The sequence below is a fragment of the Mustelus asterias genome, chromosome 13, assembly GCF_964213995.1.
Source record: "Mustelus asterias chromosome 13, sMusAst1.hap1.1, whole genome shotgun sequence".
Classification (NCBI taxonomy): Eukaryota; Metazoa; Chordata; class Chondrichthyes; order Carcharhiniformes; family Triakidae; genus Mustelus; species Mustelus asterias.
In genome coordinates, this window is record NC_135813.1 from 59,245,479 (window position 1) to 59,266,584 (window position 21,106).

Consider the following 21,106-nt stretch of genomic DNA (forward strand, 5'->3'; position numbering starts at 1 on the left):
ACAGAGTATCTGAAGATGACGAAGGCCGTAGAGGGCAGAGATGGGTGATGTTACAAATATGGAAATAACAGTCTGTAATGGAGAACACAGTAAATTGAAAATTAAGTTCAAGGTTGGAAGCTCAGTTTACGTTCAGTAGAATTGAGATTGCAAACAGCCTGGTCCAGCTTTAGATAGTTGCCAGGAAGACTTTGGAATTTCACAAATTTCACATTTGGAAAGTTGCGGATTAATCCGGGATAGTTAGCACGGATTCGTGAAGGGCAAGTCGTGCCTCACAAATTTGATAGAATTTTTTGAGGAAGTAACTAAGTGTGTTGATGAAGGTAGGGCAGTTGATGTCACATACATGGATTTTAGTAAGGCGTTTGATAAGGTCCCCCATGGTTGGCTTATGATGAAAGTAAGGAGGTGTGGGATAGAGGGAAAGTTGGCCGATTGGATAGGTAACTGGCTATCTGATCGAAGACAGAGGGTGGTGGTGGATGGAAAATTTTCGGACTGGAGGCAGGTTGCTAGCAGAGTGCCACAGGGATCAGTGCTTGGTCCTCTGCTATTTGTGATTTTTATTAATGACTTAGAGGAGGGGGCTGAAGGGTGGATCAGTAAATTTGCTGATGACACCAAGATTGGTGGAGTAGTGGATGAGGTGGAGGGCTGTTGTAGACTGCAAAGAGACATAGATAGGATGCAAAGCTGGGCTGAAAAATGGCAGATGGAGTTTAACCCTGATAAATGTGAGGTGATTCATTTTGGTAGGACAAATTTAAATGTGGATTACAGGGTCAAAGGTAGGGTTCTGAAGACTGTGGAGGAACATAGAGATCTTGGGGTCCATATCCACAGATCTCTGAAGGTTGCCACTCAAGTGGATAGAGCTGTGAAGAAGGCCTATGGTGTGTTAGCTTTTATTAACGGGGTTGGAGTTTAAGAGCCGTGGGGTTATGCTGCAACTGTACAGGACCTTGGTGAGACCACATTTGGAATATTGTGTGCAGTTCTGGTCACCTCACTATAAGAAGGATGTGGAAGCGCTGGAAAGAGTGCAAAGGAGATTTACCAGGATGCTGCCTGGTTTGGAGGGTAGGTCTTATGAGGAAAGGTTGAGGGAGCTAGGGCTGTTCTCTCTGGAGCGGAGGAGGTTGAGGGGAGACTTAATAGAGGTTTATAAAACGATGAAGGGGATAGATAGAGTGAACGTTCAAAGACTATTTCCTCGGGTGGATGGAGCTATTACAAGGGGGCATAACTATAGGGTTCATGGTGGGAGATATAGGAAGGCTGTCCGAGGTAGGTTCTTTACGCAGAGAGTGGTTGGGGTGTGGAATGGACTGCCTGCAGTGATAGTGGAGTCAGACACTTTAGGAACATTTAAGCGGTTATTGGATAGCCACATGGAGCACACCAGGATGATAAGGAGTGGGATAGCTTGATCTTGGTTTCAGATGAAGCTCGGCACAACATGGTGGGCCGAAGGGCCTGTTCTGTGCTGTACTGTTCTATAAAGGTGTTAGTTATCCTTCTATATTGCCTTTGTCCTTAGTGTTAAGTACTTAGCAACACCTTTTTGCAGGCTGATAATCCCCCCTCTGTTTGCCATTTAAGTTTAAAAATGGTGGATCTACCATCATACCTGACTGGATGTTTGTGGACCTTTGCAACAATAATGCATGCTAGGGTCTGCCACAAAAGTTATAATTTCAAGAACAAAATTGTGTCAGAGCCCCTCATAACTCTTCAGTTTTTTTGTTTTTCCTAAAAATGGTTAATGTAAAAGCTTGTGTTTTTGTTGTGTGCTGGTATTCAGATCCACCATTTTTCCTTGTGTCTTTGTTCTAAACATGCCTGAAATTTGTTCTGTGACTGTTGGAGTACATTTTGTATTTATCACAGGGAAAAAAAGATTAGCGAACAGACTTCAGTTATTGCAGCGTACGTTTTCTGCCAAATTCACATTGGTATTGATGCAAATCCAGTATTAAATTTGTAATACAGCAACACTGATATGCAAATCCCCACCTCAACGTGACTGCCTCCCAGAATTGTGGAATATCTGATGCCAGTTTCACATGGTGTTGGCCCCAATGGTAATTCGATTGTCAACATTGTGCATATAAACTGCATCACAATATCACTATTGACGTCGGAACCAGTCAGTTAATCAGCTTGGTCAGCTCAACTCTTGTGCTCAGTAGGCTGAGAGGGAACCTGGTGTTTGGTGACCAGATCTGAATTTGGCGTCTGAACCAAAGTAAAACAGTCTAAGCACACATAGCTGCTTCTTCTGGCTGCAAAAACAGCAAAACTGAAAATGCATTTTGATGCTGTGAAAATATAAATGATAATGTGTGATGTTTCTCTGATACATGGTGACGTGACAAATTTTCAGTGAGACAAATCTAATTTTATTCTTTAATTGATATCTAACCTAAATTAATAAATTGGATTTATTTTTAAAATATCTTGATTAAAGATTTTCCTCATTTTTACAAATAATGCAACACACCCTCAAGATTGGTACAGTATAGCATAATTTCCACATATACATAGAAAAGGCCAGGAAATATCGTTACAATTGGTTTTGATCGTCAATTACAATCTGTTCTGATCATACTCTCTGCCTCTCTTTGTACGGATAATGAAACGATATTACACAGTGGGGGATAACAGGATAAAGCCATAAGCACATGGCATAATGGTGCACAATCTCACCCACAGGATAACAAGGATCGAGTCATATAGCATAAGGAGCCCCTATGGGGGTCAAATACAAAAACTAATTAGAGCTTAAACGGTACCTGAAACCTCCGAACAATGAAAGGATACCTCAGAAAGGGGGGAACATCAGGATACAACCCAAAATCCAAGATACAGCATTATAATATACACACTCATAAATAATAGAAGCAGAGGTTATACAGCCTCACAGGAAGAGTGCAGATAAAATAGAGCCCAGGTATCCAAATTAACAAGCTACCTTCCATTACTCTTTCCAAACTGTGTGGAGTTTGCACATTCACCTAGTGTCTGCGTGGGTTGCCTCCGGGTGCTCCGATTTCCTCCCACAGTCCAAAGATGTGCGGGTTGGGTTGATTGGCCATGCTAAAATTGCCCTTAGTGTCCTGAGATGCGTAGGTTAGAGGGATTAGTGGGTAAATATGTAGGGATATGGGGGTAGGGCCTGGGTGGGATTGTGGTCGGTGCAGACTCGATGGGCCGAACGGCCTCTTTCTGTGCTGTCGGGTTTCTGATTTTCTATGATTAGGGAGACCTAAACCTGTAATAAAATGTCCACACCTAAGTACTAATTTTCAAAGTAGCTGCTACCTTGCCTACACAACCAAAGAAAATAAGGGATTTTGACATCGATACAAGAAGAGTCAATAAGCCAAGGAGTGTTTCACCACGCTTGGGCTCACCACAAAATAAGCCTTGTTCATCTCCGGCCACACCGGAGGTGCCACACAAGCTCCACCTTCAGCTGGAAAATTAAACCCATTTTCCCACCAAGGAGACCCCACCAATTGGAAGAAGATGAATCGGCAAGACACCTACAGATGGGATTATATAGGCAAAAGATACAATCTGCCCCCTCCAACCTGATGAGGGAAGCCCTGTCGTATCAAATAGAATAAATCGGAGCTGATATCAGCACCGAACTGACCCAGATAATGAAAAGAAAGCTCGGAGAGTGAGAAGAACATTAGAATTGCCAGAGAGTTAGCCGCTCGCCAGCTAAACAGTCATTGCGAGCAGGTCCCCACCCCGGCTGTCTCCAAATGATGCTTTTCCTTGACTTTACTCTTCCCCGTCACCCCAATTTAACCAGGATCTTCTAGGAACATAGCACAGAGTATACATTCCAGGATTAGATAATTATGGGTTGTGCATCAGGATAAATGAGATTAAAAGTTAGTTGCGCCAGGGTTTGCAAAAATGCAGCCATTCCTGCACTTGCATCATGTGACCCCCAGGTTTATTTTTGGCGTTATTAATGCACAATGCCAGAATTCTGGCCGGTTCCTAATAAACTGACCTGGATTAAATGATTGGTATTTCTGCTGCAGTCAGTAACCGGTTGATATAAATGAGGTTTTTCTAGTAGATTGCTGTGGCCAGGTTTAGGACATTAAATTTTGCTGTTTTGTCTGTTGTTCAATGCTGCCAGATGCAACAGCCAATTCAGTGCTGCTCCCAGGGTGACCATTTACTTCAATTTTCACTGTATTTGGACATCCTCACCTCCACTTACTGTCAGTTTGGGAGTAATTTCCCAACTGGTGATCAAACTGTCATATAAGCTAACAGACTGCAAACCTCTCTGCCTCCTGGGTTTCCTGGCTCCTCCTTCACACATCTATCAAACACAATTGCAGTGTTGAAAAATCAGTGTTATTTATTTTGTTGAAGGGTCAGATAGCACTGCCCTGCATCACACCAGTCTGCTCATCACCACCCCGTCAAATCTCTTGGGATGCAACTTGTGTGTTTTCTGCAATTCCCTCAAACCTCCCTTTCATTGTTTAAATCTGCAAAGTGAGAAGCTTTGAGTCCAATTTCCTCCCGAAAATTAGACCTGTTAGTTTAACATCAAAGGGAATGTGAATCGGATGCATTACCGGAAGAGTGGTTGGGAGTTTTGGGATGTTGTGTGGGTTGATCATAACGCTTTTATTTGCAGTTTTGGCAGTAACCACCAGCTTTTGCGTAGAAGGTCTGTGAGTAAGGTGTGGCTACGGATTCTGCCCTCAATTACAGCATAGAACATATTTTCAGATATTGGCACCACTTCAATACATGGAGTAGGAAATATTGTAGTTTCCTAATATAGAAATAAAGCTTTGATTTTCCTCCCTTGCAGATCTGTGACTTTGGACTGGCACGTGTGGCCGACCCTGACCATGATCATACTGGATTCCTGACGGAATATGTTGCCACCCGTTGGTACCGAGCACCTGAGATTATGCTCAACTCCAAGGTGAGCTTTTGGGCTGTTTGATTTTTAATGCCGAACCAAAGTTGACCCAACTGCTTCAGGCAGTTTTGATTTCAGTTTTACTAACCCTGTGATACACTATTTCTTATGCTATGCTGGAGATGGTGTAATGCGAAACACTAACTCTGTGCAAAGCAGAAGCTAAACCAAGATGGTGCCTGAGTGTGGCAACTTCTTGCAAGCTGTGCTCAGTACACCCTCTAATTCTATCTTTTACATTCGTTCTATGCTTTTAAAACTTTATTCTAACTCATTAAGTTGATCTTTCTCTACACCCTAGCTATCACTGTAACACTACATTCTGCACCCTCTCCTTTCCTTCTCTATGTACAGTATGCTTTATCTGGAAAGTATAAAAGAAACTGTATATCAATACATGTGGCAATTTAAATCATTTTGTGATATCCTGAAAGCAAGTCCCTTTGTCCATTATCAATCCCTAAAGGTGGCTGTACCATCTTTTTGCAACACATGAGAACTTCAACCTATTCCTTAATAAATTAGGCTTCCAAAAAAATTAAGTGACATTGTGAATTGACACCTTTTGCTCTAATTATTCCGGTTAAAATGTTGAGTCCACCCCCGATCCCCAAACCTGAGAAGCAGCAATGAAAATTCTAGTACATTGAACTATATATGTGATGGTCAACCAAATACTTTGATTTGGAACATTGGCTAGTCTCTGACCAGGTTTGCTTTCCTTCCTGCCATTTACTCCTGTTAGTTTATTGGCAGTTGCACCATTTGTCATTTGATGACATGTCATATGCTTTAAGACTGTCACTGGTGGGAGCAATTTGAGCTGACACATTAAACATTTCAAATGACACTCCAGCGCGCGCGCACACTGCATTGGCTTAACTAAGTGCTTTTTCTCATGGTGGTGTTAAAATGCATTAAATTTCATCCCAAGGGATGAATTGAGGAATTTAATTGTTCATCATGTCGCTGTATTTTTTGATAGGATTTTGCACACACAACATTGTGACCAGTTTAAAGTTGGACACCACTCTGGAACTTAGCTTGGATCACAAATTGGGGAAAGGGGAGAAAATATACCAGTGAGACACGTTCTTTTGACAAAGGCCACAAAGTCCCATAGAAAATGCCTTTTAGCAGCCGCTACTAACAATAGCTGTGAATCTTGGAATGTTGGTGGCGGCATTTACCCAAGACTAGGAATTGATACTTGAAGAGAGGACCTTTTTTCCCTAGAGGTGTTCTGTATTGAACTGTATTATAAAGCGGAGGTTCTCTCCCCCCCCCCCCCCCCAAAGAGGAGTGCCTCACCTCATAATCTGTAAAAAGTGAGTGTGAAGTGGTACGATCTGCTCCTCAGCAACTTTTAGTGGTTAAATTAAAATAACTCCCTCACACTCAAATCAACAAGAAACCATTTATTTATCCAACAGTGAATCCATTAAACTATTAACAAGCCAAATAGAACAAGATTGTAATTGAATACTGTTCAGATAACTACAATTCCCACTCGTTAACAAAGAATTTAGTGTCTCAATTACAACCAGGTTTGGCATCTTCTGGAATATTCTGGGCCTTCTGTGTTGATTCTTCTGTCTTCGAATGTTTGTGAACTTCGATATCGAGATGATGTTTTCTCTTAAGACATAAGTGAGACCATGAGAACCAGCAGTTCTCTCTCCAGAGCTGAGAGCTGAACTAAGAGCTGTAACTCTGCAGATGGCAGTTGCTCTCTGCCTTTTGTCCCACTGCCTCCCTTTTTTTATACCTGTGATGACATATCAATGTCCCCTACAATAAGATTGGTCCTAGGTTGCCAAAACCATCAGATTTAAATTTAATAGGTTCTTGGTAATGAAGTGCTTCATTCAAAAAAAATCAAGTCTGTTGGCTTGGTAACACTGCTACTTGGCCTTTCGATACAAATGTTTCATTTTGGATGTTTCGTTTTTGTACTCTACATATACTTGCATTTTAACTTTCTAAGCACAGAAAAAACACCATCTTTTTAAAGGGGCCATGCAGTTTTCCCCTAGCATTTTATAAACACCAATCTACAATTACTCTGCTCAACTTCCCAACAATTGTTCAGCTGTGTCTAACTTGAAATGGCCTGCCATGTTTGTGTGCGATCATGATCCTAGTAATCAAATTTGACTAACAAGACAGGAGCAACTGCAGGGTTCAACTGTTACCCATCGATTATATGGGTTTTGACGTGAACATTGGAGTTATGCTGCTAACTCCACTCTGTTTGTCTTCCTTTAAATGTCTTTGGGGAGAACTGTTAAGTGGTAATGTTGGTAAATCCAGATTGTAAATTATTTGATCTTTAGTATAGGGAAAGGGCTATTTTGGTTACTGAATTTTATAAGGGATATAAATTCTATGAATATTGTACCAGGCATGCATGCTGTCCAGAGTTAAGTAGGGCAAATACCTCCGTTATGTACAAGTTAAAACTAATTAGGAGCCATATTTGTCCTTAAAATCTAGTAAAACGTTTTTAAAATTGGGCCTTGTTTTCAGTTCAGTTACCAGCTATCACATCACAATAGATAACTGATAAGCACCCTTCTCTAGTGACTCTTCGTTGTCCAGACTGGTGGCTGAGGAGTCAGTGTAGGCAGTGAAACTATGACCTTGGAGGATAGTGGCTGCTGGTGCCAGGCGGAGGGGAGGATCCCCTGAGGAAGGGGCTTGCATTTTCTGCAAACACGTGAGGAAGGCAGCACACCTCATGCTTCTCTTTGTCCTCGTCAAATACGGTCAGTACGAACAATTCCTATGAAGACGAATGTGAATGGAGTTGGCACCACTTGTGTCAACACCTCGTTCAGTACCGATGTCTCTGAACCAGAACTCTTATTGCGAGGTCACTCACTGTTGCTCTAATTGTAAAACCATGGTTTCCTACCCCACTCGACATGACACTTAGGCGATAATAAGTGCAAGTTGCTGCCAGAAATCCAACTTTACAAGGCAATTAACTATGATATCAGAATATGAAGATTATTATGGTTTACAGAAGCCATAGCACTATATTAAATATTTGGTAAGTGTAGATTCTTGATGTCTGTCCCAAGCTGATGCTCAGATTTCTTTTAAACTTGATTTGAAGAAATTATGCTGATTTCTCAGAATACCTATCTCCAGCTGGAGGTCTGGGTCTTAAACACTTGCCAAAGTAATGTCATGATCATTGAGCAAGTTGTATGTCCATTGATGCTAAACTCGCTACAAAGGAGTCCAGAATTCTGTTTAATGTTACATAGCTTTAAAGGGGGAGGAGATGTTAGGTGCTGGAGTGAACCTGTCTGTGGGCCCTGTAATAGATGGGACTGAAACTGAAAGCAGTTTGACTGGTGATTGCAGATGAGTTACGGATAATAGGCTGAATTGTTTCTCAGTAGCAGCCGTCCAACTGTGTGACTTCCCCATGGGTGTAATAATTCTGTTGTAATTTATAAACTTCTGCAGTCCCATTGTTCATCTTGCAGCCTTGAGTAATGTCTGGTTGCAGAGAAGACAAAGTCTCCACAGTTTCAAAATGCTGTTTTGTACCTTCAGAGAATCAACTGTCAGTGAAAACCCAACCTAATCATTTATGTGCCTCGTTGGTTGCTGAGAATTACTGTAATTAATTCTGAATACTGAGGACATTTTTGTTTTGTTATAAATGAACTCTCTGTCTGTTTCTTCAGTGCTTGTGAAAATCTGCACGGCCAAGAGGGGGCCTGAGCTGTTCCTGCTGCAGGACACAGCATTCTGCTATGGGTCATGCCTGACCTCCTCAAATCACAAAGCGTATGAGATAATGATTGTTGTTGGAGAGTATGGTTGATGAAAAACAGGCTAAATTTAATGATTTATAACAATGACAAATGCTGGAAATACAGGGCCTTTCATGTTACTGACAGACAAGTAAAGGAAGGATAGAGGGTGCTTTGGCTATCACCTTAACAACTGACCTCCGCTTAAATTAGTTTAACTTTTCTTTCTTTCATTTTGTATTTAAATGTCTTCAAGTATAAAAAGTGTACATCAGGTAAGATTTTTGCTTGGTTGATCTTCTTGAGGGGTTGGAGTTTGAGGAGGACAGGTCAATAAATGTCAATAATGCACTTGTTCTAAATCAGCAAAGTTCATTCCAAAATTAGTTCGGTGAGCTTGAATTCACTCTGGTGCACTCGTGTATAATAATTACAGCATTGCACTCTGAATGAGAGTTGATCAGAAAATCAATGTGTTGAATTTCCTGGTCAGTAAGCTGCACTCTGAACGTAGTCACGGTTTCTGCATATGGACCCTTTGTTGACCTACCAGCTTTTAGAGTCTTGAATCAGGAGTCAAATATATCACATGTTAATGTCACATTTTGGTGTTTGCGTTTACTATCAAGTTTTCTAGGAAGTTTATTTACAAATTGAGTCTGGCTGAAATTTTAGGGAAAGGTCAGTATATTTTGTTGGTCCATTTTCAAATCTGCTCTTTCCAGTTTTACTAACCCTGAAATACACAAATGATTTCTTATGCTGTGCTGGAGCTGGTGTAATGCGAAACACTAACTCCGTGCATAGCAGAAGCTAAACCAAGATGGTGCCAGTGTCTGGCAACCTCTTGCAAGCTGTGCCCAGCACACCCTCTCATTTTATCTTTTACACTTGTTCTGTGCTTTTAGAACTTTAACTCTTTTACCTTATTAAGTTGATCTTTCTCTACACTCTGGTTATGACACTAACACTACATTCTGCACCCTCCTCTCTGTACAGTATGCAAGAAACAATACTTTTCACTGTATACTAATACATGTGACAATAAATCAAATCATTAATACAAAGTCAATAATGCCCAGTGTCAAAATATATCAACTTGAAAATGGAGATTTTCAAGATCTGGAATGCACCGCTTGTGTGTGGTGGAGGCAGGTTCAGTTGAGATATTCAAGAATTGAGTTGTCTGAAAAGGAAGAATGTGCAGAGTCGTGGGGAGAAGATGGAGGAGTGGTACTAGACGAATTGCTTATTCATAACTGGCCGAATGGCCCCAACCTGTGCTGTAACAGTTGTGATTCTGAAATAAATTACAGATTGACAAATCTATCCTTTAAAACAGTCAAAAACTGATCAATTTTGGTAAGTGGATTTCAGAACAGTACTGGTCAGGTTGTGATTCTTTTCTGTGCACGCAATTCTGACTTGTGGTAAAGTGTGTGCCAATAACTAGCTGATTACTTTCTATCCCCTCCTGTCTCCCTCCAAAGATGGTGATTAGTCTGGGATGTGATTTCGTGGCACTGACTGCTTTAATTTGAGTCTAGACTTTGGCAGGCTCTTTAGTACAACTGAATTCAACTATATCCTCAGTCTTTATGCATTCACACCTACTGGCAGGGCAGAGAACACTGGCTAATTATTTTTGGGGGTGGGGGCAGTGGAATTCAGTCCCTTATTTGCCAGTTTCAGCAGGCTGCCATTGCCCCAGGAAGAAAGACCAAACTTTACACTGAGAATCGAAAGCACAGCCGCCTTGATCTAACAGCTTTTTAAAGAGCAACATTGATGGTGTCCAAGGAACAAATTGTTCTCTCTTGTATTTATTCATGCTTAAAACTGAACAGTTTGTAAATTTATCAGAATTCTGAAGTTTCATACAATCAGTTAACTGTGTCTGATTTTTGTCTTCTGTACACATGATGTTTTAACACCACATTTCATTGTCTTATGGCTGCCATTGTCAGGTTGGTTTATACATCGTTGGACTTGAAGCAGCAAGGATAAAATTATAGCAATCACAAGGTTTAAAGGTACAGGGGTTCAAGCGTTATTGCAAAACTGCTTGAAGTCTATGTTCTGGCTCATCTGCCTATAATTCAGTTTCAACGTATAACCTGAGAGCGTACACTGCTGTTCTGTTTTTCTTGCAGGGGTATACCAAATCCATTGATATTTGGTCAGTAGGCTGTATCCTGGCTGAAATGCTCTCCTGTAGACCCACCTTCCCAGGGAAACACTATTTGGATCAGCTCAACCATATCCTTGGTAAGAAATACGCTACCTTCTCCACTTGCTGTTTAGAGGACATGGCTTATATTTGTGAGAGGAGTCTTCTTTGAAGCAGAATAGTTCCCACCATATTTCACTTGTAAGATCTGCAAATCTTCCCAATGGTCTTTACTTGGAGTAAAGAGTACAATTTTCTGGTAATTTATTCCTTTCCCATGGAGCCAGTTAAATTCTTGATGGAATTTGGTTCAAAGTGCCTCCACAAATGGCCATCCTTCATGTGTCAGTGTTAGCAAGCTATTGGACCTGAGGCATATAGAGAGAGAGTGACAAAAATGCACATGCAGCACAGTCCAACTTCATGCTTGTCCCATCCTGATTTCCAGCAGGGGTTGCTTGACAGTGATTAGGACTGGGAACCCTGGCTGAATAATTTTACAGCCTTTTATCCCTTTTTTTCAGAAATTGTTTTCGTGTTGGTAATTTTTGTTGTCTTTGTGCTGATTGTGATTACAATATTTTTCATGATGGCTGATGCAGTGTAGAAATGGGTCTTATCCATATATAAGCAGACAGTGTATTAAATGAACAATACATCCCTTTGCTTTCTCATGGCTCTGCAAACATCATGGTTTTAATAATCTGGTGTATAGACTATTTGATATGCTAAGATTTTATAAATGACTAGTTAGCATTCAACTGGAGTATTTTGTCCAATTCTGAACATTATATTTTAGGACAGATGTTTTTAAAGCTTATTTATTAAGTGTCACAAGTAGGCTTACATTAACACTGCAATGAAGTTACTGTAAAAATCCCCCAGTCGCCAAACTCTGGCGCCTGTTCAGGTACACTGAAGGAGAATTTAGCATGGGCAATGCACCTATCCAGCACATCTTTCGGACTGTTGGAGGAAACCGGAGCACCCGGAGGAAACCCACGCAGACATGGGGAGAACGTGCAGACTTCATACAGACAGTGACCCCAGCCGGAAATCAAACCTGGGTCCCTGGCGCTGAGAGGCAGCAGCGCTAACCCACTGTGCTAAGGCCTTGGATAGAGTGCTGTGATTTACAAGAATGATACCAAGGATGAGTAACTTCAGTTATATGGAGAAACTAGAGAAGCTGGGATTGACCTTGAAGCAGAGAAGGTTATGGGGAGATTCCATAGAGGTGTTCAGTATTATAGTGGGATTGCTAGAGTAAGGAGAAACTATTTCCACTAGCAGGAGGGTCAGTAAGCAGAGCATAACACGGGCAAAAGAATAGAAGGTGAGGAGGATAATTTTTTTTCCCACAGTTACGCATCTCCTGAAAAGGTGGCAGAAGTCAGTTCAATAGTAGCTTTCAAAATGGAATTAAATAATCTTTGAAAAGGAACCAGTTTTCAACACCAAGGAAAGAGCAGGAAAGTGGGGCTAATTGGCTAGCTCTTTCAAAGAGCCAAATAGGCACCATAAGCCAAGTTAACCAGCACCTGTGCTGTAAGATTCTATGATTGTGAAGGGTATCACAGCTATTGTTAATCCTGTTCTAGCATTGCACTTGTTCAGGGGTTTCCCATAGTCCAGACTCCCTGATAATGTCACTCCAGCTGAAATCAGTCAACTTAATGCAGATTAGTGATTGAGTATGGAATCTTGTCTGCATGGTTCATTGTCACAACATCCCTCGTATAGTTACAGGCTAAACTGTCCTTTCGAATTGTTGATTGGAGCTCTCAAATTTTACCCCAGCAAAGAACTTCCAGAGTAACCCACTGTTGTTTTTTTAGGTATTCTTGGCTCGCCCTCTCCAGAGGATCTGAACTGTATCATCAATGTCAAAGCCAGAAACTATCTGCAATCTCTGCCCCACAAGAACAAAGTTCCTTGGAACAGACTGTTCCCCAAGGCTGATGGGAAAGGTAAGAATTAGCACAGGTGCCTTTGAGAAATGTCTGCGGATTTGCATTGCTGAGCTTGAGTGACACTTGAGAGGGATCTAAAGGTTGAAGTGCTGAGAACAAGTTAGACTCCTGTTTTCCATCTAAACCTGTAACCACCTTGGAGAAATACTGTAAACGATTGTGTATTACTAATTTTGCCTTTGGATCAAGGGGAAGCACTTAATGTAACATGGGAAGCTCACGTTGCGAATGTTTCAAGAAGAAAAATACTGAGATTTGTCCTATTGATGACTAGGATTGGACTCGCTTGCAGTTTCTGCAATAACCATGCAATCCAAAAAGTGAAGAGGGAATATAACACATATTTATCAGGCAGTAGACTTTTGGAATGGTGGACAGGCGTGAATATCCAGTTCCACTAGGGCTGTTATCCATAAAAAGGGAATTCACTATTCCTGTATTGTACAATTCACTATTGCAGGACTGTCATTCTCTCTCTCTCCCTGGCCATGCAACTTGAAACTCTCTGATCCAGCTGAAATTAAATTGAATGACTGGAGATTAAAACCTATGACCTTCCTTGTTCCATCCTGATCAGTTGACCCTGACATCTGACAGTGCAGAATCCCTTCTCTCTCTGAAATAGTTAGAGGCTTTGTTATAAATGTTTTGGCATGTACATTTGGGATAATTTGTGTGTGATTAATGCCATATATAAAGAATGCATTAAGCTCACTGCACATAGACATAGCATAACAGAACAAACCATTAATCCACCTATGTGACCTCTTGGAAGAAGCAAATCTCCTAGCAAATTCAGCAACATCTCCAGAAAGTCCTCTGACTCCCCAAGATGAAACTTCAAGGAAGTTGCTGCAGCACCTTTCCCTGGGGGGACAAAACAAATCTCTACTAATTAGTGACTTATCCTCTGAAATTAGAAATCTTCTTGAATAGGAATAAATTATGTTCCCACATGAAGAGCTGTAATAATGGAGAGTTGTCTACCACTGTCAAATTAGAAAGGATCCAGGTGCTCTAGAAGTTGTCCTATATAATCTGTGTTTTTACTTGTAACTGGCTGATCTCCTGTGGCTTTGCACCCAGAGACTGTTCCTGTCTTTGTGCTGCAATTTCTCTTCGTACTTCTGCTTCTCCCGCCTTATCTCTTGCTTCGCTTTTTCCTTTACTTTTCTACAGTTTTCAGGTAGCAGATGGTAGGTGACTTGCTGTGGTGAGGAAAGGAACTGCATTGCGAGTGGGATATATAGGAAAAGCTTAGCCCTAAGTGGCTTTCCAGTTTGCGACAGGTAGGGACATAGCGTGCAATCGAAAGAGTGCACTAACAAATTGGGTCCATATAAAGGCTAGCATAAAGACACTTTACCTGAATGCACGTAGCATTCGAAACAAAGTGAATGAGTTGATGGCACAAATCAGTACAAATGGGTATGATCTAGTGGCCATTACAGAAACGTGGTTGCAGGGTGACCAGGACTGGGAACTGAATATCCAGGGATATCAGACATTTCGGAAGGATAGACAGGAAGGAAAAGGAGGTGGGGTAGCTCTGTTAATTAAAGATAACATCACGGCGGTGGTGAGAGACGATATAGGCTCTAAGGAGCAGAATGTGGATTCGTTGTGGGTGGAGATGAGGAATAGTAAGGGGAGAAAGTCACTGGTGGGCGTGGTCTATAGGCCCCCAAATAATAATTTTGAGGTGGGTCGGGCTATAAACAAGCAAATAATGGATGCGTGCAAAAACGGAACAGCAATAATCATGGGGGATTTTAACCTGCATATTGATTGGTTGACTCAAGTCTGACGCGGTGGACTTGAAGAGTTCTTAGAATGCTGTCGGGATAGTTTCCTCGAACAGTATGTTACAGAACCTACGAGGGAGCAAGCTATTTTGGATCTGGTCCTGTGTAATGAGACAGGTAAAATTAATGATCTTGTGAAAGATCCTCTTGGAATGAGTGATCACAATATGGTTGAATTTCTAATACAAATGGAGGATGAGAAAGTAGGGTCCCAAACCAGTGTCCTCTGCTTGAACAGAGGGGAGTACAATAGGATGAGGGCAGAATTGGCTAATGTAGACTGGGAACGCAGACTAGTTGGTAGGACAGCTGAGCAACAGTGGCGGATTTTTAAGGAGATTTTTCTCAGTACTCAGCAAAAATATATTCCTGTGATAAAAAAGGAATGTAAGAAAAGGGATAACCAGCCGTGGATAACTAAAGAAATAAAGGAGAGTATTAAATTAAAAACCGATGTGTACAGAGTGGCCAAAACTAGTGGGGAATTAGAAGATTGGGAAAGCTTTAAAAAACAACAAAGAACTACTAAGAAAGCGATAAAGAAAGGAAAGATAGATTATGAAACTAATCTAGCACAAAATATAAAAACTGATAGTAAAAGTTTTTACAAATATATAAAAAAGAAAAGAGTAGCTAAAGTAAATGTTGGACCCTTAGAAGATGAGAAGGAGGATTTAATAATGGGAAACGAGGAAATGGCCGAGGCCTTAAACAAGTTTATTGTGTCGGTCTTCACGGTAGACCGAAAATTGATGGTTGTGGGACTGTAGAGGGTGAGGTCCTTAAAACGATTACTATTACTAAAGAGGTAGTGCTTGGTAGGCTAATGGGACTACAGGTAGGCAAGTCCCCGGGCCCGGATGGAATGCATCCCAGGGTACTGAAAGAAATGGCAGAAGTAATAGCGGATACATTGGTTGTAATTTATCAAAATTCGCTGGACTCTGGGGAAGTGCCAGCTGATTGGAAAACCGCTAATGTGACGTCACTGTTTAAAAAAGGAGGTAGACAAAAGGCGGGTAACGACAGGCCGCTTAGTTTAACGTCCGTAGTTGGGAAATTGCTGGAATCCATCATTAAAGAAGAAACAGCAGGACACCTGGAAAAAAATAGTTCGATCAAGCAGACGCAGCATGGATTCATGAAGGGAAAGTTGTGTTTGACGAATTTACTGGATTTTTATGAAGATGTAACGAATGCAGTTGACAGAGGGGAACGGGATGTGGTGTTTTTAGATTTCCAGAAGGCGTTCGATAAGGTGCCTCACAAAAGGTTGCTGCAGAAGATTAGGGTACACGGAGTTGGGGGTAAAGTGTTAGCATGGATTGAGGATTGGCTATCTAACAGGAAGCAGAGAGTTGGAATAAATGGGTGCTTTTCTGGTTGGCAGTTGGTGACTAGTGACGTGCCGCAGGGATCGGTGCTGGGGCCTCAACTGTTTACCATATACATAGACAATCTGGAGGAGGGGACCGAGTGTAGGGTAACAAAGTTTGCGGATGACACAAAGATGAGTGGGAAAGCGAATTGCGTGGAGGATGCGGAACGTCTGCAGAGGTATTTGGATAGGCTAAGTAAGTGGGCGAGGATCTGGCAGATGGAGTATAACATTGACAAGTGTGAGGTTATCCACTTTGGAAGGAATAATAGTAAAATGGACTATTATTTAAGTGGTGAAAAATTACAACATGCTACTGTGCAGAGGGACCTGGGGGTCCTTGTGCATGAATCGCAAAAACTCAGTTTGCAGGTGCAGAGGTGATCAAGAAGGCAAATGGGATGTTGGCCTTTATCGCGAAGGGGATGGAGTATAAAAGCAGGGAGGTCCTGCTGCAACTGTGCAAGGTACTGGTGAGGCCGCAACTAGAGTACTGTGTGCAATTTTGGTCCCCTTATTTGCGGAAGGATGTATTGGCCTTGGAGGGAGTACAGAGAAGGTTCACCAGGTTGATACCGGAGATGAGGGGGTTAGCTTAAGAGGAGAGATTGAGTAGATTGGGCCTGTACTAGTTGGAGTTTAGAAGGCTGAGGGGAGATCTTAGAGACATATAAGATAATGAAGGGGCTAGACAGGGTAGAGGCAGAGAGATTCTTTCCACTTAGAAAGGAAACAAGAACTAGAGGACACAGCCTCAAAATAAGGGGGAGTCAGTTTAGGACAGAGTTGAAGAGGAACTTCTTCTCTCAGAGGGTAGTGAATCTCTGGAATTCTCTGCCCATTGAAGCAGTGGAGGCTACCTCGTTAAATATGTTTAAGTCACAGGTAGATGGATTTCTGATCAATAAGGGAATTAAGGGTTATGGGGAGCGGGTGGGTAAGTGGAACTAAACCACTATCAGATCAGCCATGATCTTATTGAATGGCGGGGCAGGCTCGAGGGGCTAGATGGCCTACTCCTGCTCCTATTTCTTATGTTCTTATGTTCTTTCGTCAGGCTTTAGCTGTTAACCTTCCTTCCTCTGTCCTTTTATAAATATCCACTTAAATACCCCTTGTATCTTCCCCCTCCCCCTTGCTTTGCTGTCTTATTAATAATCTGCCTCTCCCCGCAAATGCTCGATGAGTGACAAAAGGCCAGTCATCCCCCTAACCCGCTCAACCAATTTCATCCTTTGCTGCTTTTCCCAAAGGCCTTAAAAATGGTTTTAAACATTTTAAAAATCAGTATTTTTAGAAAGTTGCTTGCCTTGCTCTCATTGCATCTTACTCAATCACTCCCAACACCAGAAACTAAGGTGCAACTGGTGTGAAATCAATCAGAAGATCATTTCCCCCCCCCCCCCACCCCCACATCCCTCGCCTCCCACAAACAATATAAATCTTTCTTCAGAGAAACCTGGAAAAGTATTTTCTCCAAAATCCTTTGATAAAGGGGCAGCTGACCTGCACATTTCTGGTTACACAATCCAATTAGTGTCAGAGGTTTACAGCATGGAAACAGGCCCTTCGGCTGAGCTTGCCCATGCCACCCTTTTTTTTTTTAAAACCCCTAAGCTAATCCCAATTGCCCACATTTGGCCCATATCCCTCTATACCCATCGTACCCACGTAACTATCTAAATGCTTTTTAAAAGACAAAATTGTACCCACCTCTACTACTACCTCTGGCAGCTTGTTCCAGACACTCACCACCCTCTGTGAAAAAATTGCCCCTCTGGACACTTTTGTATCTCTCCCCTCTCACCTTAAACCTATGCCCTCTAGTTTTAGACTCCTCTGCCTTTGGGAAAAGATATTGACAATCTAGCTGATCTATGCCCTTCATTATTTTATGGACCTCTATAAGATCACCCCTCATCCTCCTTACGCTCCAGAGAAAAAAGTCCCAGTCTATCTAGCTTCTCCTTATAACTCAATCCATCAAGTCCCGGTAGCATCCTAGTAAATCTTTTCTGCACTCTTTCTAGTTTAATAATATCCTTTCCATAATAGGGTGACCAGAATTGCACACAGTATTCCAAGTGTGGCCTTACCAATGCCTTGTACAACTTCAACAAGACATACCAAATCCTGTATTCAATGTTCTGACCGATGAAACCTGTGACTCCACTTTCAAGGAGCTATGAACATGTACCTTAGATCTCTTTGTTCTGTAACTCTCCCCAACGCCCTACCATTAACTGAGTAAGTCCTGCCTTGGTTCAATCTACCAAAATGCATCACCTCGCATTTGTCTAAATTAAACTCCATCTGCCATTCGTCAGCCCACTGGCCCAATTGATCAAGATCCCGTTGCAATTGGAGATAACTTTCTTCATTGTCCACTATGCCGCCAATCTTGGTATCATCTGCAAACTTACTAACCATGCCTCCTATATTCTCATCCAAATCATTAATATAAATGACAAATAACAGTGGGCCCAGCACTGATCCCTGAGGCACACCGCTGGTCACAGGCCTCCAGTTTGAAAAACAACTCTCTACAACCACCCTCTGGCTTCTGTCAAGAAGCCAATTTTGTATCCATTTGGATACCTCACCCTGGATCCCATGAGATTTAACTTTATGCAACAACCTACCATGCGGTCCCTTGTCAAAGGCCTTGCTAAAGTCCATGTCGACAACATCAACTGCACATTAAACCGAACCATTTTCCATGATACAAATTTGCTGAAGAAAAGTGTGAAAAATTAGAAATGACCCAATTACATAATCAGTGATTTATTTACAACAACCCCATTCGGACACAGGAATTTGTAATGAGAAAAAATTGACGCTGTAATGTGACCGTGGGAATTGTGCAGAGAAAAAGGATTTTTCATTTCGATGTTTTCATTTTGTTGCAGCTCTGGATCTATTGGATAAAATGTTGACATTTAACCCACACAAGAGGATTGAAGTGGAGGCAGCTCTTGCTCACCCTTATCTGGAGCAGTACTATGACCCCAGTGATGAGGTAGGACAGCAGACATTTAACTCTCGATTAAAGGCGATGCTGTGCCTATTACATAAAACAGCTTATATTTATACAGCACCTTTAACATAACTGGAGCTTCACAGGAATATTTTAAACCAAAATTTAAAACCTTGTTCAGAAATATTACGATGTGGAGATGCCGGCGTTGGACTGGGGTAAACACAGTAAGAAGTTTAACAACAGGTTAAAGTCCAACAGGTTTATTTGGTAGCAAAAGCCACAAGCTTTCAGAGCCTTAAGCTCCTTCTTCACCTGAAGAAGGAGCTTAAGGCTCCGAAAGCTTGTGGCTTTTGCTACCAAATAAACCTGTTGGACTTTAACCTGGTGTTAAACGTCTTACAGAAATATTACAACAGAGGCCTTAAAAACTTGGCCAAAGAGGTAGGTTTTAAGGAGCACCTTAAAAGGAGGGAAGGGGAATAGTGAAACAGAAAGCTTGTGACCCAGGAATGAAGGCACGGCTATCAGTAGTGGACAATTAAAATCAAGGATGCGCACGAGTCCATAAGTGGAGGAGTACAAGGTATGGATCCAAAGACTAGGGACAGGAAGGGTGAGGCCATGGAGGAATTTGAAATCAAGGATGTGAATTTTAAAATCAAAGCATTGCTTAACCAGGACTAATTAAGTCAGTAGACACATGGGTGATGGGTGAACAGGCCACAGTACAAGTTACAACATAGGCAGTGGAGTTTTAGACCTTGTTTATTGTTGGAGAAGATGGGAGGCCAGCTAGGAGTGTGTTGGGTTAGTCTGAAGGTAACAAAGGCATGGTTTCTGCAGCAGGTGAGTTGAGATGGAGTTGGGAGATGCTTCAAAGATGAAAGTAGCGGGTCTTGGCAATGGCATGGAGTTGTGGTCAGAAGCTCAACTCTGGGCTAAGTAAGATGCCAAGTTTGCGAACAGTCCTGTTCCCCCTCAGACAATTGTCACAGTGAGGGATGAAGTCAGTGTTTAGCAGCCAGTTTGTGGTGGAGCTGAAGGCACTCGGGCTTTGGGTTTCCTATCATTTATTTAAGTGAAATTTCTTATCCATACTGGATAAGCAATCTGACACCTCCGAGACAAAGGGAGGAGTCAAGTAAAGTGTTGTCGTAGAGCTGGGTGTTGTCATCGTACATGTGGAAACTGCTGTGTTTTAAGATCGTGTCGCCAAGGGGCAACATGCAGATGCAAAATAGGAGAGAGTCTAGTATAGATCCAAGAATATATAGGTTTGAGAAGATGTCACATGTTCTTCTAAAGAAAATGAAAACCTATGAAAAGGAGTAGTGGTGGCACGGCAAGTCAGTGGTTAATTAATGGTTAAAATGAAAAGAATATTCTAGACACACTCAACAGGTTAAGCAGCATCAGTTTAGAAGGAGACTGTTTCAGGTCAATTAGTACAGAACCAGGGAAATGGAGGAACAGTGGAAAGAAGAAAGAAACATTTGTAATGGATAGAGGGTAAGGATGATGACCAGTTATACTTGGACAAGGACCAATGACATAAAGGGATATGGGAATAGTGTGGCGAAAAAGACATTGAAGTGTTTGATCAGCCATGATCTTGAATGATGGAGCAGGCTCGATAGGCTGAATGGTCTACTCCTGCATTCCTGTGATGGTGTTGGGCAAAAGTCAGGAGAGAGTCCAGGTGAATAAGCTGATGAAGTGGCGATGACTTTATGGCTTGGGAAATCCTTCTCCATTTGTTTGGGGACTGTGGACAGGAATGGAAGGTAGAAGATGTATGGTGAAAGGTGGGTGTTTTAAGGAGCAGAAGAGGTTTCAATAAGGGACTGAATCCATCTGGCTTTTAAATACTTAAAATATTAAAAAATCCAAAGACCAGGGAAAGTGCTAGGGGATTAGGACTAAGTGGATAGATCTTTGTGAGCAGACATGTGGTCTTCCAAATGATTTCCTCCTTTGAAAGATTTTGTGATGTATTGATTGCTGCTATAGCTTGACCTACTGTGGGACCATTCCATCTTGGGTTGGGTTCAT

General features: G+C 41.8%; 1 protein-coding gene across 1 annotated transcript in view; it reads left to right on the forward strand.

The window, feature by feature from the left end:
- Window positions 1-21,106, forward strand: part of mapk1 (mitogen-activated protein kinase 1) — a 111,001-nt gene that overhangs the window by 83,188 nt on the left and 6,707 nt on the right. The window contains exons 4-7 of the mRNA XM_078226843.1: window positions 4,862-4,978; window positions 10,902-11,016; window positions 12,757-12,888; window positions 18,984-19,093. Of these exons, the coding sequence (XP_078082969.1) occupies window positions 4,862-4,978; window positions 10,902-11,016; window positions 12,757-12,888; window positions 18,984-19,093 (474 nt within the window). The remainder of the gene's footprint in view (window positions 1-4,861; window positions 4,979-10,901; window positions 11,017-12,756; window positions 12,889-18,983; window positions 19,094-21,106) is intronic.